This window comes from Balaenoptera physalus, assembly GCF_965194825.1.
Source record: "Balaenoptera physalus genome assembly, chromosome: 3".
NCBI classification, from domain to species: domain Eukaryota; kingdom Metazoa; phylum Chordata; class Mammalia; order Artiodactyla; family Balaenopteridae; genus Balaenoptera; species Balaenoptera physalus.
In genome coordinates this window covers 59,605,791-59,624,638 of record NC_138890.1, presented here as the reverse complement: position 1 = coordinate 59,624,638, position 18,848 = coordinate 59,605,791, and the positions used below count along the sequence as shown (strand labels likewise).

The 18,848-nt window shown below is 36.7% G+C and overlaps 1 protein-coding gene across 5 annotated transcripts in view; it reads left to right on the top strand.

Annotated features, from left to right (window-relative positions):
- The window catches only part of LOC309657110 (protocadherin beta-4), a 121,103-nt gene that overhangs the window by 11,401 nt on the left and 90,854 nt on the right, over positions 1 to 18,848 (top strand). The window contains exon 2 of one of the 5 annotated variants that reach the window (XM_082454155.1): positions 12,759 to 17,826. The exons of 2 other annotated variants lie outside the window; for them this stretch is intronic. In XM_082454155.1, coding sequence (XP_082310281.1) covers positions 12,759 to 12,893 — 135 coding nt within the window. In that variant the 3' untranslated portion in view covers positions 12,894 to 17,826. Of the gene's footprint in view, positions 1 to 10,985; positions 17,827 to 18,848 lie in introns of those variants that run through there. 2 more of the 5 variants (XM_082454157.1, XM_082454156.1) reach the window with 2 other exon arrangements.

Below are 18,848 nucleotides of genomic sequence, written 5' to 3'. Positions count from 1 at the left end.
CCAAATGAGACTGGCCAAACACTCAGAACCACATTTATGAATTTATATGAGTAAATTTATGAATTACTTTGTGTATTACTTTATATGTTACTGTGTGTATTCATAAAGTATGGATCATTCCTTACTAGCTGGGGATCACCACCAGTCTTTGGTGTAGAACAGATCAACATTTTAAAATTCAATGATTATAATTTAATAGTAAATATAATCCAAATAACTTCCACAAAATGAATACCTTAAGAAAAATAGGCCAGTTCTACTTTTGCAAAACAAAAATAGAGAGTGGAGGCCAAATATCTGGATAATAATACCCATTTCAATCATAGTTTCTCAAGTGCTTCTATTATATGTGCATTTTTTACAATTCCTTTGTTGTTGTTTTTAGGCATAGCATATAGTGAGTTTAACACATGCTGTTTTAGGCACAGAAATTCTACTGAAGGCAATATAACCCACATCACTTTAAGACCCCCTATTTCTTACTACCAGAAGTTACAAAATATAGATTTTAAATAGTCAAATTATAAGTTATGCAGATATTTGGTGGAATTCTGTTTCCCAGTTAGATGGATTATCTAACAGCAGAAAACAACAATAAAACCTGTTTTAAATTCAGAAATTACCAGTTTCAAGCAACAGACAGCAGATGATATAAAAAGAACTGAAGGGGGCTAAGATTCCTGAAAAGGAAAATCCTTGGAGTTCTGAACTGACTCCTACAGTCAATTTGCCCTAAGGAAATTTGCAAACTCAAAGAACAGACAAAAGGCTTCTGCCAGGGATGGGGTAACTTCAACAGCCTTTGGCAAACTGGAGGATTCAAGCTCAAGGCCAGTTTTCCCCCTCATGATGCTTGTCAAATTCTGGGACATTCCAGGGAAGAAGACTAAAAACTTAAAGGAAAATTTGTGAAAAGCAGAGTGAAGTTTTAATAGTCTTAAAATGCATGAAAATTAGAGTTTGTGACCTGCCATGGGAAAGGCTGTGGAGAATACACTGAGTTCTGACCTGAAAATTCTGAAGGGTCAGGTGCTTTTCAGGACTGCAAGGAACCTTGACTAAGCACAGTGCTTGTTTGAATTAAGGCAATTTGATTAGACATGACTCTACCAAGCTAACAGAGGAAAAGGTGAACTCTTTCTGGAAGAAAATAATATCATCTGGATCCTGGATAGCTTTTTACATTAATCTTCAGCATTCAATAAAAAATTATGAGGTACACATACAAAAAGGCTGGTTGACATGAATAAAACCTAGAGGAAAAAACAAACAATACAGAAGACCTACACATAAAATACATACTAGAATTTACTGACAGTGATGTTAAAATAAGTATGACTAATATGTTAAAATAAGGAATACAGAAAATAGGTAGAAGAGAATTTCACTAGAGAATGGAATAAAATGGAAATTAATTTTGGGACTGAAGAATATAGTAACTGAAATTTTAAAATATTAGATTGTGTAATGGCATAGTAGTTGTAAAGGATTATAGGATTAGTGAATGCAAGACAGGCCAATATTAAATATCCAAATAGAAGCACTGAGGAATGAAATAATTAAAAATACAGACAAGAACATTTAGTGACATGTGGAACATAATGAAAAACTCCAACACACATATGATTGTAATCCTAGAAGGACTAGGAATGGGGAATAAGCAATGTTTAAAGAAATAATGACCAAGAATTTTCCAAAAATGGTGAAAAAAATGTACTGCTCAAGATGCTCAGTGAAACCCAATTAGAATAAAAACAATGGTAAATGGGAGTGTTTCCTTAATTTCTCTTTCAGATTTTTCATCGTTAGTGTATAGGAATGCAAGAGATTTCTGTGCATTTTGTATCCTGCTACTTTACCAAATTCATTCATTAGCTCTAGTAGTTTTCTGGTAGCATCTTTAGGATTCTCTACATATAGTTTCATGTCATTGGCAAACAGTGACAGTTTTACTTCTTTTCCGATTTGGATTCCTTTTATTCTTTTTCTTCTCTGATTGCTGTGTCTAAAACTTCCAAAACTATGTTGAGTAATAGTGGTGAGAGTGGGCAACCTTGTCTTGTTCCTGATCTTAGAGGAAATGGTTTCACTTTTTCATCATTAAGAACGATGTTGGCTCTGGGTTTGTCATATATGACCTTTATTATGTTGAGGTAAGTTCCCTCTATGCCTACTTTCTGGAGAGTTTTTATCATAAATGGGTGTTGAATTTTGTTGAAAGCTTTTTCTGCATCTATTGAGATGATCATATGGTTTTCATCCTTCAGTTTGTTAATATGGTATATCACATTGATTGATCTGCATATATTGAAGAATCCTTGCATTCCTGGGATAAACCCCACTTGATCATGGTGTATGATCCTTTTAATGTATTGTTGGATTCTGTTTGCTAGTATTTTGTTGAGGATTTTTGCATCTATGTTCATCACTGATATTGGCCTGTAGTTTTCTTTTTTTGTGACATCTTTGTCTGGTTTTGGTATCAGGATAATAGTAGCCTCACAGAATGAGTTTGGGAGTGTTCCTCCCTTTGCTATAGTTTGGAAGAGTTTGAGAAGGATGGGTGTTAGCTCTTCTCTAAGTGTTTGATAGAATTCACCTGTGAAGCCATCTGGCCCTGGGCTTTTGTTTGTTGGAAGATTTTTAATCACAGTCTCAATTTCAGTGCTTGTGATTGGTCTGTTTATATTTTCTATTTCTTCCTGGTTCAGTCTCAGAGGGTTGTGCTTTTCTAAGAATTTGTCCATTTCTTCCAGGTTGTCCATTTTATTGGCATATAGTTGCTTGTAGTAATCTCTCATGATCCTTTGTATTTCTGCAGTGTCAGTTGTTACTTCTCCTTTTTCATTTCTAATTCTGTTGATTTGAGTCTTCTCCCTTTTTTTCTTGATGAGTCTGGCTAATGTTTTATAAATTTTGTTTATCTTCTCAAAGAACCAGCTTTTTTAAAAAAAATTTTTATTTATATATTATTTTTGGCTGTGTTGGGTCCTCGTTTCTGTGCGAGGACCTTCTCCAGTTGCGGCAAGCGGGGGCCACCCTTCATCACGGTACGCGGGCCTCTCACCCCCGCAGCCTCTCTTGTTGTGGAGCACAGGCTCCAGACGCACAGGCCCAGCAGTTGTGGCTCATGGGCCTAGCCGCTCCACGGCATGTGGGATCCTCCCAGACCAGGGCCCAAACCCGCGTCCCCCGCACTGGCAGGCAGACTCTCAACCACTGCACCACCAGGGAAGCCCAAAGAACCAGCTTTTAGTTTTATTGATATTTGCTATTGTTTCCTTCCATTTACCATTGCAACAAAGAATAAAATACCTAGGAATAAACCTACCTAAGAAGACAAAAGACCTGTATGCGGAAAACTATAAGACACTGATGAAAGAAATTAAAGATGATACAAATAGATGGAGAGATATACCATGTTCTTGGATTGGAAGAATCAACATTGTGAAAATGACTCTACTACCCAAAGCAATCTACAGATTCAATGCAATCCCTATCAAACTACCACTGGCATTTTTCACAGAACTAGAACAAAAAATTTCACAATGTGTATGGAAACACAAAAGACCCCGAATAGCCAAAGCAATCCTGAGAAAGAAAAATGGATGGAGGAATCAGGCTCCCTGACTTCAGACTATACTACAAAGCTACAGTAGTCAAGACAGTATGGTGCTGGCACAAAAACAGAAATATAGATCAATGGAACAGGATAGAAAGCCCAGAGATAAACCCACACTAATATGGTCACCTTATTTTTGATAAAGGAGGCAAGAATATACAATGGAGAAAAGACAGCCTCTTCAGTAAGTGGTGCTGGGAAAACTGGACAGCTACATGTAAAAGAATGAAATTAGAACACTCCCTAACACCATACACAAAAATAAACTCAAAATGGATTAAAGACCTAAATGTAAGGCCAAACACTATAAAATTCTTAGAGGAAAACATAGGCAGAACACTCTATGACATAAATCACAGCAAGATCCTTTTTGACCCACCTCCTAGAGAAATGGAAATAAAAACAAAAATAAACAAATGGGACCTAATGAAACTTAAAAGCTTTTGCACAGCAAAGGAAAACATAAACAAGATGAAAAGACCACCCTCAGAATGGGAGAAAATATTTGCCAAGGAAGCAACTGACAAAGGATTAATCTCCAAAATATAAAAGAAGCTCATGCAGCTCAATATGAAAAAAGCAAACAACCCAATCCAAAAATGGGCAGAAGACCTAAACATACATTTTTCCAAAGAAGATATACAGATTGCCAACAAACACATGAAAAGATGCTCAAATCACTAATCATTATAGAAATGCAAATCAAAACTACTATGAGGTATCACCTCACACCAGTCAGAATGGCCATCATCAAAAAATCTACAAACAATAAATGGTGGAGAGGGTGTGGAGAAAAGGGAACCCTCTTGCACTGTTGTTGGGAATGTAAATTGATACAGCCACTATGGAGAACAGTATGGAGGTTCCTTAAAAATAGAACTACCATATGACCCAGCAATCCCACTACTGGGCATATACCCTGAGAAAACCATAATTCAAAAAGAGTCATGTACCACAATGTTCATTGCAGCTCTATTTACAATAGCCAGGACATGGAAGCAACCTAAGTGTCCGTCGACAGATGAATGGATAAAGAAGATGTGGCACATATATAGAATGGAATATTACTCAGCCATAAAAAGAAATGAAATTGAGTCATTTGTAGTGAGGTGGAGGGACCTAGAGTCTGTCATACAGAGTGAAGTAAGTCAGAAAGAGAAAAACAAATACCGTATGCTAACACATATATATGGAATCTAAGAGGAAAAAAAAAGGCTCTGATGAACCTAGGGGCCGGACAGGAATAAAGACGCAGATGTTCAGAATGGACTTAAGGACACAGGGAGGGGGAAGGGTAAGCTGGGACGAAGCAAGAGAGTAGTATTGACATATATACACTATCAAATGTAAAATAGATAGCTAGCGGGAAGCAGCCTCATAGCACAGGGAGATCAGCTCAGTGCTTTGTGACCACCTAGAGGGGTGGGATAGGGAGAGTGGGAGGGAAACGCAAGAGGGAGGGGTTATGGGGATATTGGTATACATATAACTGATTCACTTTGTTATACAGCAGAAACTAACACAACATTGTAAAGCAATTATACTCCAATAAAGATGTTAAATAAAAAACAAAGCACAGCTAGGAATATCACAGGAAGGCTGCTAAAGACCAAAGTCAAAGAGAAAATCTTAAAAGCAACCACATGAAGATGACACATTGCTTTGAAAGGAACAATAAAATGGAGAGCTGACCATCAAGCAGCCAAAAGACAAAGGAATGATGTCTTCAGAGTCCTGAAAAAAATAACTACCAGACTAGAATTCTATCACCGGAAAATATATCTTTCAAAAATGAAGTTTTCAAACAAACAAAAACTGCAAGAATTAATCACAGTCGCATCTGCACTAAAAGAAATACTTTTAGTGGAATTCATTAGGCAGAAGGAAAACAGTCCTGAAGGAATCACAGATTTGCAGGAAGAAATGAAGAACAAGAATAAGGGTAACTATAAATTGCTATTGATTATTAAAGGCAAAAATAATAGTTTCTTAAAGGATTTAAAATATATATAAAATTTTAATTCATGACAATAATAATGTAAAAGGCAGGTGCTATAAACAGAGTTAAGGAATTCTAAGGTTCTAAGCATTATCATGGGAGTAGTAAAATTAAATATTTTGTATTAGACTCTTGTAGGTCAAAGATGGATGTTGTAATCTCTAAGATAATCACAAGAAGATAATTTTAAAATGAATCGAAGGAAAAAAATAAATATCTAAATAATCGAAAAGAAGAAAAAAACTTTAGGGACAAACAGCAAAAGTTTAGATGGTAAATATAAGTGGATAGATATCAAATATTACATTAATTGCAAGTGGATTAAATAATCAAATTAAACAACCAATATTGTCCGATTAGGTTTAAGAAAAATTCAACTATATGCTGTCACATAACGTGTGTGTCTCTGTGTGTGTGTTATGACAGAAAGTTTGAAAATTTAAAATTAGAAAAAGATACATGACACAAACACTAACCAAAATAAACCAAGTATAGATATACTCACATAAGACAAAGGAGACTTTAAAGAAAGATGCATTACTAGAGATAAAGAGAGATATTTCATAATGATAAGGAGGTAAATATACCAGAAGTTTGTCAATTCTAAGACTGAATATATCCCCATAAGATAATTACAAAATATAGAAAGTTAAACTGAAAGAACATAAATAAGAAATAGATAAATCCAGTCATAGGAGGAGGATGTATTACAACTCTCTCAACCCCTGATAGAATAAGAAGACACACCTACACTGAATATTAAAAATCTGAACAACACAATAATTATATTTGAATAAACTGGCATACATAGTACACTGGAGAGTACACGTTCTTTTTATATGCACATGCATATATCAAAATTATCCATATTCTGGGTCATAAGGCAAGTCTCTAATTTTTTTTTAAAGAATTGAAATTACTCAATATGCTCTTTGACAATGAAATTAAGACAGAAATAAAAATTTAAAAGAAATACCCAAATGCTTCAAAATTAAATAATATAATCCATCAGTCAAAGAAGAAATCACAGAAGAAATTTCCATATATTTTGAACTGGGTAAAAGTTAAGATCTGATATATCAAAACAGATTTTACAGGGAAATTTTAAAACTTTAAATGCACAGGTTAGAAAAGAAAGGTTAAAAATCAATAATCTAAGCTTTCATCTGAAGAACCTAGAAAAAGAACAAATTAAATACCGATGTAGAAGGAAGAAAATAATACATATATATATATAAACATAAATAAATACAAAGCTGACAAATATACAACCAAGAAGATTAACAAAACTTAAAGTTGTTTCCACGTAATAATTAATAACTCTTATTAAAAACTCTTCATAAGACTAATGTTAAAAAGAAGGAAAACATTGATCATAAATATCAGGAATGAAAAAGGAACATCACTACCAATCCTACAGACATTAAAAAATAAAAGAGGATATTATGAACAACTGTATGCCAATAAATTTGATAATTTATGTAAAATGGAAAACATCTTTTAAAAACACAATTTACTAAAACTGAAACAAGAAGAAATCTGATTAGTCATATCGTAAGTAAATTAAACTTGTGATTAAAAACCTTGCCACTTCAGTTCACACTAGTGAATTCTTCTAAATACTCATGGAACAACTAACACCAATTTATACAAAATCTTTTGGAAGACAGAAAAACAGGAAATATTTCCCAGATTATTTGGGTACCAGAATGACTTCAATGGATTATGACATCCAAACCTGAATAGGACATCATAAGGAAGGAAAACTAGAGACCAATCTCTTTTACAAACACAGATGGAAAAATTCTAAACAAAATATCAGTAAATAAAATTCAGAAATATATAAAAGAGAAATAATAAATTATGAGAAAACTGTGTTATTTTAGGAATGCAAATCCAATCAATATACTATATAACATTAATAGGTAAAGGAGGAAAATCATATGATTACGTCAATGGACACAGACAAAGTCACAAGATAAAATTCAGCGCACACATGGTAAAATTGTTAGCAAACTGAAAACAGAAGGGAACTTTCAGAAAGTATTTTAAAACCTACAGTAAACATTATCCTTAATGGTAAATTATTTAAAACTTTCCCTCAGTGATCAATAATGAGACACGAATGCTTGCCTTTACTATTTCACTTTAGTGTTTTACTATAGGTTCTAACCAGTGGAATAAAGCAAAGAAGAAATAAAAGACACAATGATTGGAAGAGAAGAAATAAGAAGTCTTTTTTTAAAATGACATGATTGTATACATTAAAAGTCATAAAGAATCTGCAGACTATTAGGATTAATAAATGAAGTTAGTAATGCCACTGGATATAAGGTCTACATGCAAATAATAATTGTATTTCTATATAGCAACAAAACCCAGAAAATTAAAAATTTCAAGCATCATTTACAATAGTTTCAGAAACATCAAATATCTAGAAACAAACGTAACAGAATATGCATAAGACTTCTACACTGAAAAATATAAAATATTATTGAGAAAAGTTAAATATCTGAATAAACAGAGGGATATATAATGTTCAATAGTTGGAAGACTCAATATTGGGAATATGTCAGTTCTTCTCAATCTACAGATGCAATAAAATCCTTAAAAAACTTCAGCAGATTTCTTTGTGGAAGCTGACAAGCTGAATCTAAAGTTTATATGGGGACTTCCCTGGCCGTCCAGTGGTTAAGACTTCGCCTTCCAATGCAGGGGATGCAGGTTCGATCCCTGATCGGGGAGCTAAGATCCCACATGCCTTGTGGCCAAAAATCCAAAACATGAATCAGAAGCAATAGTGTAACAAATTCAATAAAGACTTAAAAAAAATAGTCCACATCAAAAAAAAATCTTAAAAAAAAAGATAAAGTTTATATGGAAATACAAAGGGACAATAATAACCAAAGCAATCTTAAAAAGAATAAAACTGGAGGACTTAGCAATCAGATACTAAAACCTATTATGAAGTATAGTAATTAAGATAATATTGTATTGTGGGATAAACAAAGAGAAAATGGGAAAAAAAGACTCTTGAACAGAACTATGGACCCCTGATTTATGAAAAAAATGGCACATCAGAAACAATTGGGAATGGAACTTCTTTTCAATAGATGGTGCAGTCATTTGGATATTTATATGAAAAAAAATAATTTGACCCTAGCCTCACTAACATGAAAAAAATAATTTCAGGAGGATTATAGCTCTAAATGTGAAAAGTAAAGTAAATGATTTTTCAAAAGCACCATACAACAATATTTTCTTGACTTTAGTGTATGCAAAGATTTAAAGAAAACACAAAAAGTTCTAACCATAAATAAAAAATATTGAAAAATTAGAGTAAAAGTTAAGAAGTTTTGTTCTTCAAAGATACCACAAGAGAGTTAAAATGCATGCCATAGAATGGGAGAGACTATTTGCAATACATACTTCTAACAAAGTACTTATACCCAGAATATATAAGGAACTTCTAAAGATCAATAAGAAAAAAAGACAAGTACCCTAAATAGAAAAATAGACAAAAGACTTATGTACTTCACAAGAATATGCACTAATAAAAATAACCATGTGAAAAATGTGCTCAATTTAATTAATCATCAGGGAAATGCTAATTAAAATTACAATATGACATCATCACACACTCATCAGAGAGGTTAAAATTAAAAGATGTTATCAAATGTTGACAAGCATATGGAGCAACTGGAACTCTCACTCTGCTGGTTTTGGTAAAACCACAGTTGAAAACTGTTTTGCAATATCTATTAAAGCTATATATATATGTGCACATCTTAAGGCACAACAGTCTAACTCCTAGGAATATAGTAAATATAAATGCACACATAGACACCAAAAGACATATACAAGAGTGTTCATAGCAGCACTACTCAAAATATTCCCAAACTGAAAAACCCAGTGTCCATCAACTGGAGAATAAAAAAACAAATGTTGGTATAGTCATACAATAGAATAACATAAAGCAATGAGAATAAAATTAGAACAATATGTAACAGATGAATTTTACCAAGGTAATGTTGAGTGAAAGAAGACAAACATAACAAACACTCTATAACTCCATTTCTATAAAAGTTCAAAAAAGACACACACACACAAGCTCTATGATAATAGAAATCAGGAGAGTGCTTACCTTTAGCGGGGAGGGTAGTGACCAGACAATGAGAGGAGGGGGCTTCTAGGGTTTTTGTAACATTTTAATTTTAATTTAGGTTTTGCTTATGAGTGTGTTTACTTCCTGAAAATTTTTTGAGTTGTACATTCATGATTTATGCCCTTTCCTAATATGTAATATTTAAAAATAAAAATAATTTTAATAGTGTAAACTTTTGTAAACATCCATTATTGCTTATTTCTTGAATATAATCAAATAAGAATCACACAAAAGAAAGTTTCTTCGAGTACTCAAAAGATATTTTATGAGGAATACTAGTGTTTTAGTTTGTTCTGAATAGTATTCTTTCACTGGAAGTTAACTTAGCACATGTTTATTTAGAACTTACAATAACTGAGAAGTGGAGATACAACTGGGAACACTTCTGTGACTTAAAAGGTTCTAACTTGGAATGAAACGGCAAATACTATATGCAATAGTAAATAAGGACGCCTGGTGGTGCTGCAGGCTAGGAGTAGGAATGAATGGCTCTGTGGATACCCGGGAAGCCATTAAGCTGGGAATCAGAACTCTGAATGCTTTCTAAAAGAAGGAAGCATTTTACATAAGATCTAGAGGCAGAGATCTCCAGAGAAGGGCATCGTTCTACTGCAGGTCAGTCAGAAAGATCTAATTCGAGTTTATTTAACCAAATCATCTGGGTTGATTGCATACGGAGTTGAAGAAACTGCACGTTCTTGAACAGGGTCTGAACAATGGAGACTGCACCAGCAAAAACGCTACAGAAAAGGCAAGTTATCTTTCTTGCTATATTGTTGCTTTTGTGGGAGGCTGGCTCTGAAGCAGTTAGGTATTCCATGCCAGAAGAAACAGAAAGTGGGTCTTTTGTGGCCACCCTGGCAAAAGACCTGGGGCTCAGGGTGGGGGAACTGGCCACTCGGGGCGCGCGAATCCATTACAAAGGAAATAAACAGCTCTTGCAGCTGGATGTAACGACCGGGAATTTGCTTCTATGTGAAAAACTAGACCGGGAGGTGCTATGTGGGGCGACCGATCCCTGCATACTGCATTTCCAACTATTACTGGAAAACCCGGTGCAGTTTTTTCAAGCTGATCTGCAGCTCACAGATATAAATGACCATTCCCCAGAGTTCCTCGAGAGGGAAATGCTCCTAAAAATCCCAGAAAACGTCCAGACAGGGACTGTGTTTCCTTTGAAAATAGCTCAGGACTTTGACATAGGTAGCAACACTATTCAGAATTACACAATCAGCCCCAACTCCCATTTTCATGTTGTCACTCATAATCGCGGAGATGGCAGAAAATACCCAGAACTGGTGCTGGACAAACCGCTGGATCGGGAGGAAGGGCCTGAGCTCAGTTTAACCCTCACGGCGCTGGATAGTGGGGCTCCGCCCAGGTCCGGGACCACTGCAGTCCGCATTGAAGTCGTGGACATCAATGACAACGCCCCTGAGTTTTTACAGTCGGTCTATGAGGTACAGATTCCGGAGAACAGCCCCCTAAACTCCTTAGTTGTCACTGTCTCCGCCCGAGATTTAGATGCAGGAACGAATGGGAATGTAGCCTACGCTCTATTTCAAGTTGATGAAGTTACTCAACTGTTTGTAATAGACGAAATAACAGGAGAAATTCGTCTGAAAAGGGCATTGGATTTCGAGTCAACTCGATATTATAACGTGGAGGTTGCAGCCACAGACGGCGGGGGCCTTTCAGGAAAATGCACTGTAGTTATAGAGGTGGTGGATGTGAACGACAACGTCCCTGAACTGACCATGTCGACGCTCACCAGCTCTACCCCAGAAAACTCCCCAGAGACTGTGGTGGCCGTTTTCAGTGTTTCTGATCCAGATTCCGGGGACAACGGTAGGATGGTTTGCTCCATCCAGAATGATCTCCCCTTTCTCTTGAAACCCACATTCAAAAACTTTTACACCCTAGTGACCGAGAGGCCACTGGACAGAGAGAGCAGAGCGGAATACAACGTCACCATCACCGTCACAGATATGGGGACACCGAGACTGAAAACCCAGCACAACATAACCGTGCTGGTGTCCGACGTCAACGACAATGCCCCTGCCTTCACCCAGACCTCCTACACCCTGTCCGTCCGCGAGAACAACAGCCCCGCCCTGCACATCGGCACCGTCCGCGCCACAGACAGAGACGCGGGCGCCAACGCCCAGGTCACCTACTCGCTGCTGCCGCCCCTCGACCCGCACGTGCCCCTGGCCTCCCTGGTGTCCATCAACCCGGACAACGGCCACCTGTTCGCCCTGAGGTCCCTGGACTACGAGGCCCTGCGGGCGTTCGAGTTCCGCGTGGGCGCCGCCGACCGCGGCTCGCCCGCGCTCAGCAGCCAGGCGCTGGTGCGCGTGCTCGTGGCGGACGACAACGACAACGCGCCCTTCGTGCTGTACCCGCTGCAGAACGCCTCGGCGCCCTGCACCGAGCTGGTGCCCAGGGCGGCCGAGGCGGGCTACCTGGTGACCAAGGTGGTGGCGGTGGACGGCGACTCGGGCCAGAACGCCTGGCTGTCGTACCAGCTGCTCAAGGCCACGGAGCCCGGGCTGTTCGGCGTGTGGGCGCACAACGGCGAGGTGCGCACGGCCCGGCTGCTGAGCGAGCGCGACGCGGCCAAGCACAGGCTGGTGGTGCTGGTCAAGGACAACGGCGAGCCGCCGCTGTCGGCCAGCGTCACGCTGCACGTGCTGCTGGTGGACGGCTTCTCGCAGCCCTACCTGCCGGCCCCGGAAGCGGAAGCGGCGGACGCGGCGCCGGCCGCCCCGCTCACCGTCTACCTGGTGGTCGCCTTGGCGTCGGTGTCGTCGCTCTTCCTCTTCTCGGTGCTGGTGTTTGTCGCGGTGCGGCTGTGCAGGCGGGGCGGGGTGGCCTCGGTGGGTCGCTGCTCGTTGCCCGAGGGCCCCTTTCCGGGCCACCTGGTGGACGTCAGCGGCACGGGGACCCTGTCCCAGAGCTACCAGTACGAGGTGTGTCTGACGGGAGGCTCCGGGTTAAATGAGTTTAAATTCCTGAAGCCGTTTCTCCCCAACCTCCCGCCCCAGGGTGCTGGTGAAGAAATAGAGAAAAACGCCAACTTCCGGAATAGCTTTGGATTCAGTTAGGGATCTCATCATGATGCAAGGTATTTGTCATTTATCTCTAAATTTCCCCAGATACCGAATTTGAGAAAAATTCCATCTTCAGGTATAGCCTTGATTTCCTTTTTGTAATGAATTAGTCCATTTAACTTTACCTTGTCCAATTTTGGAAAACTAAATTCTATTGTCATTGCATTTATTTATAGTGCGCCATTCCAAATCCTTGCATGCTGTTGATTTTCCTGAAATTTTTGCTCCTTCCGTTGGTGCTTGTTGCAATGAACTGTCTTAATAAAATATTGTTTTCTCTATATTCATTGTTTCATCACGCTCTAAGTTATTTGATGCTAAATAGCAAAAATTTAAAATATTTACATAATATTCATTTTGTTTGCAAAGGAATACATTCATATAACAAATATAATATGTGAGAAAGCATGATGAAAACCAACACTCTTCTATTTACACTTCTTTCCTAGCTCTCATCCTACTGGCAAATAATTTTTTAAATGAATATTTTAATTCAATTATAACATACATACAGAAAAGTGAACAAATCCTTAACACAGCTCACTGTATTTTCAGAAAGTGAACATACTTGGTATCAGCATCTTGAAGAAACAAAACATTATTAGCATCCCAGGTGCCACACAATTTACCCCTTAAAATCACTACCAGCTCAAGTATAACAAATATCTCAACTTCCAATACTATAGTTCAGTTTTGCCTGTTTTGAATTTATATAAATGGAATAGTAGAGTGTGAACTGTTTTGCATCTGGCGTGTCAACAATATGTTTATGACATTTATCCGTGATACCGCTTTTAATTTTAGTTCTTCATTCTTGTTGCTGTATAGTATTCCACTGTATGAATATGTCACAATTTATAACCCATCTTACTGTATGTGGATATTTGGGTTGGTGCGTTTGGCTGTTTGAATAATGCTGCTATAAACATTCTCTTACATGTCCTTCAACAAACATGTATATGCATTTCTGTTGGGTATATACCTAAGGGTGGAATTGCTACTCATTTAGTAAGTGCATGTCCACTTTTAGTAGATAGTTCCAAATAGTTTTCCAAAGTGGTTGTCCCAGTTTACATTGCTTTCAGCAGTGTCTGGATATACCAGTTCCTCAGCATTCCTGCCAATACCTGGTATTATCTGTCTTTCATTTCATCCCTTTGGAAAGCACTCTTAAACCTTCATTTTCTAACTTTTAAAATACTTTCTTATCACTAAAGAATATGTTTGTAACTTTTTCATAAACTTTAAACAATTAATTTCATGCTATTGTTGTTTGGTATCCGGTACTTAAAATTTCTCTCATACATCCTTCATATATAGCTGTCTCACTACTTTCTGTTACTTCTCTGCTCAAACTGAAAGCTCCATTTATTGTTCCACTAACAACAGTTTCTTTGATTTTCTTACATGAAAGAAACTAATAGAATTCTTATTCTTCCTGTTACTTGTTTCTCCCTTATACTTTCAAACCTCTCAAAAATGAGCTTTTACTTTTATATAGTTAGGGTTAATGACCCATTCTACAACTGTAGCTAAGAATTCCTTGTTTGTCTATAGATGTTTTAAAACCTGAAAAGCAATGTTAAAAATTTACTTTTAATGACCATATAAATTATGAATGCCCTGCAGCTAAAGATCACCAGGAACACATTATATCAGACCATTATAGTTAGTAAAGGTGGGTTTACTGACTTATAATGAGGGAGACTGCACACCATGGGGAACCATGGGTCAACTCAGTAACAGTGCCCTACCAAGGAGTTAGAGGATTTGGGCTTATGTCAGGTGATTGGGGTAGGGTTCAAGAAAGTCTCCTTCTTTCCTTCTTTTTTTTAAAATTCCTTCTCTTTGCTACAGTATATCCTCTAGTGGCTTCTTAAGAGAGGGTGCACAAAAATAAACTTTCTGTGTCTCTGCATATCTGAAAATGCATTTAGTTTTCGCTTCCACTTCATAAATGTCTTACATGTTACTTATGTCATTCAATGTTTTATACATTCTAACGATTCATGCCTGTTCATATCTGGTATTGTTTCATCTCTAGTATTATTTCCTGAATAATTGTATTCCTAACTTTAGCTTGTTATGTTTTTCTGAGACTTGTACTTGTTGAATATTGAACATTTTAAATAGTTTCTCTATCTTTCTTATATTTCTCCTTTATTTTACATCTTTGATTTTTCCTCTATATCCTCACTTAAAGTTAGTCCCTCACTTTATTTTGAGTATTTTTATTGAATTTTTAATTTTAGTGGCATATTTAAATCCCTAAGAGTTTTCTTATTATCTGATTGTGTCTTTTCCATAGTAGCACTTGGGATTTTCAAAGTTCACTTTATTTCCTGAATGATTTGTTTCCTGGAGGTTGCATTTCTCTTTTTGTGTTTCTGTGTCATTTGTGGTTTTCATATGTCTGGTGATAGATTATCTGTTCATATGTAAGAAAAAGAAACTGAGTAGCTGGTGTGTAGCAATTGCTGTTTTCTCTTCTCTGCTTTTTTATTTATTCAAGATTTTTTTGATGTGGACCATTTTTAAAGTCTTTATTGAATTTGTTACAATATTGCTTCTGTTTTATGTTTTGGTTTCTCGGCTGTGAGGCATGTGGGTTCTTAGCTCCCTGACCAGGGATCAAACCCGCATCCCCTGCGTTGGAAGGTGAAGTGTTAACCACTGGACCACCAGGGAAGTCCTAAGTCTTCTCTGCTTTTGTGTGATAAGGTGGTCTGCACCCAAGTTTCTGTCCTGAGTGGAAATTTTGACATGGTGCTCCATGTGAGGTAGTGCAGAGCCAGGTTTATAAAATATCAGACTTTACTTTAAGGGGCATTGTGATGAATGGGCAAAGAACTCTTTTCAGGATGTGGCCCAGCAAGTGTCAGGATACAAAGGTTTTATGCTGGGACTCCTAAAATCTCCACTAAAATATCCTAGTGTTCTCTAAAAAAATTTCTTTTATTTCTTTAGAAATGAGCCTTAATGTTTTTGAAGGAAGGTCTGGAGAGAAACTAATAATTATTAAAATTATATTTTACAGACAATGTATTATTATTATTACTATTATACAATTTCTATGCACCTTACTGTTTTCTAAATTCTTTACACATATCTCATTTAATCCTCAAAATAATGGTACAAATGGTATGCCAATTTTAGAGATGAACAAACTGGACATACAGAATTAAAGTAACTTGCCCAAGGCTACCTAGCTAGTAAGTGGTGGAATCAGGATTTGAGTCCAGGCAGCCTGACCCCAAAGACATTACCTTTTTGTTTTTACTTTTTTCTATTTTGAAATCTATTAAACATTCCAAAAAGTGTATACAATGTATATGTACAATTTAAAATAAAAATAATAAAATGTTCATCACCCAGCTTAAGAATTAGAACAATACCAAGACCTTGGAAATCCCTGTGTGCCTCCACGATAACATCTTCCACCCTCATTATAATCAACCACTATCCTGAATTTTTAATTAATTACTTGTTATTCTTTGTAATTGTATCAGATATGCATATATTGCGAAATAATACATTGTTTGATTTTTGTCTGTCTTTGAAATTTATATAAATGGATTCATGTAGTATGGATCATCTGTGGGCTTGCTTTTTTCAATCATTATGGTATTGAATTCATCCATGTTAATGCAGTTCATTCATTTACACCACTCTACAGTATTCCACTATATAAATGCACCTTCACCTTTAAATTCATTTTACTGTTGATTGAATTCTGGGTTGCTCCAAGAGTTTTGTTACCATAATAATACCGCTATAAGTATTCTTGAATACATCTCCTCATGCACTTGAGCAAGAGTTCCTTTTGGGTACAGGCACATCTAGGAAGGTACTACCTGGGTCATACCAACAACTAGAAAGATATCGAAGTGAATAAAATAGACTATTAAAAGATGCCAACACCAAGATGAAAGAGATGTTGGAAATATCTGACAACGATTTTTAAATGGACTTTGAAAAATGCCTCAATGAGCAATTATAAACATGCTTGAAACAAAAGAAAAAATATTCTCAGAAAAGAAATGTAAAGTTGCAGCAAGGAAATAAAGAAATATAAAGGAATACCAATGGAATTTTTACAAATTAAAAATACAATCATTGAAATGAAAAACAGTGGATGAGCTCAACAACAGGAAGACATAAAGAGTCAGGGAACTAGAAGATAGAACAATAGCAATTATGCACGCAATTTGAGCAAAAGAGAGAAAACAGAGTGTAAAAAATTAACAGAGCCTCAGGGACCTGTTGGACAATACCAAGAGATCTAATATTTGTGTCACTGGAATTCCAGAAGGAGAGGAGAAGACTTTCCAAATGTGGCAAAAGATAGAGACCCAGAGATTCAAGAAGCCAAACAAATCCAAAACAAGATAAACAAACAAAAAACTTATACCAAAAGACAGTCAAATTTCTGAAAACTAAAGAGAAGGAAAAAATCTTAAAAGCAGCAAGAAGGAAATGACACATTACCCATAGGGCAATAACAATCTGAATGAGAGTAGATTTCTCATCAGAAACCATGGATGTCAGAAGAAAATGGCATATTTTCCAAGTGGTGAAAGAAAAGAAAAATTAACCCAGAATTCTATGTCCAGTGAAAATATCCTCCTGGAAGAAATTTGTTGCCAGTAGGCCTACCCTAAAAAAAAAAAAAAAGGCTAAAGGGAGTTCTCCAAACAGAAAGGAATGAATAAAAAAAGGAATCTTGGAACATCAGGAAAGAAGGAAGAACACAGTAAACAAAAATATGGGTAAACACAATAGACTTTCCTCCTTTTTAGAATTTAGTTTTCTAAATTATGTTTGACAGTTGAATCCAAAATTATAATACTGTCTGATATAGTTCAAAATTTATGTAGAGGAAATATTTAAGACAATTATAAATGGGGGAGGGTAAAGGTATGTAAAGGGAGGAAGGTTTTCAACCCTTCTCTTGAACTGGTAAAATGACAACCAGTAAACTGTGATAAGTTATGTGTGGGCCAACCACTATAAAAGCTATACAAAGTGATACACTAAAACCCACTACAGAGAAATTAAAGTAGAATTCTAAAAAACGTTCTAATAACCCACAAGAAGACAGGAAAAAGAAAATGGAGAAAGAAAAGATAGACAAATAGAAAATAAAAAATAAAATGGCAGACTTAAGCTTTAACATATCAGTAATTATATTAAATGTAAATGGTCTAAACACACCAATTAAAACAGAGATGGGCAGAATGGGTTTTTAAAAATGACCAACCATAAAAAAAAAAAAAAAAAAAAATGACCAACCATATGCTGTCTATAGGAAACTTCACTTCAAATATAATGATACAGGGGCTTCCCTGATGGCACAGTGGTTAAGAATCGGCCTGCCAGTGCAGGGGACACAGGTTCAAGCCCTGGTCTGGGAAGATCCCACACGCTGAGGAGCAACTAAGCCCGTGAACCACAACTATTGAGCCTGCGCTCTAGAGCCCGTGAGCCACAACTACTGAAGCCTGCTCAGCTAGAGCCCATGCTCTGCAACAAGAGAAGCCACTGCAATGAGAAGCCCACACAACGCAACGAAGAGTAGCCCCCACTCGCCGCAACTAGAGAAAACCCACGTGCAGCAACGAAGACCCAATGCAGCCAAAAACAAGTTAATTAATTAATTAGAAAATATATATAATGATACAGGCAGATTGAAAGTAAAAAGATAGAAAAACATATTATGCAAAGAAAATGACACTGAAGATAGAGTAGGACATTATATAATGATAAAAGAAGACATAGCAAGCCTAAATATGTACACACCAAACAACAGAGTTGAAAAATATGTGAAGCAAAACCTGATAGAACTGAAAGGAGAAATACATCCACAATTAAAGTTGGAGACTTAAACACCCTCTCTCAACCCTATCTCAACTGACAAAACAACTAGGCAGAAAATCAGCAAGAATACAG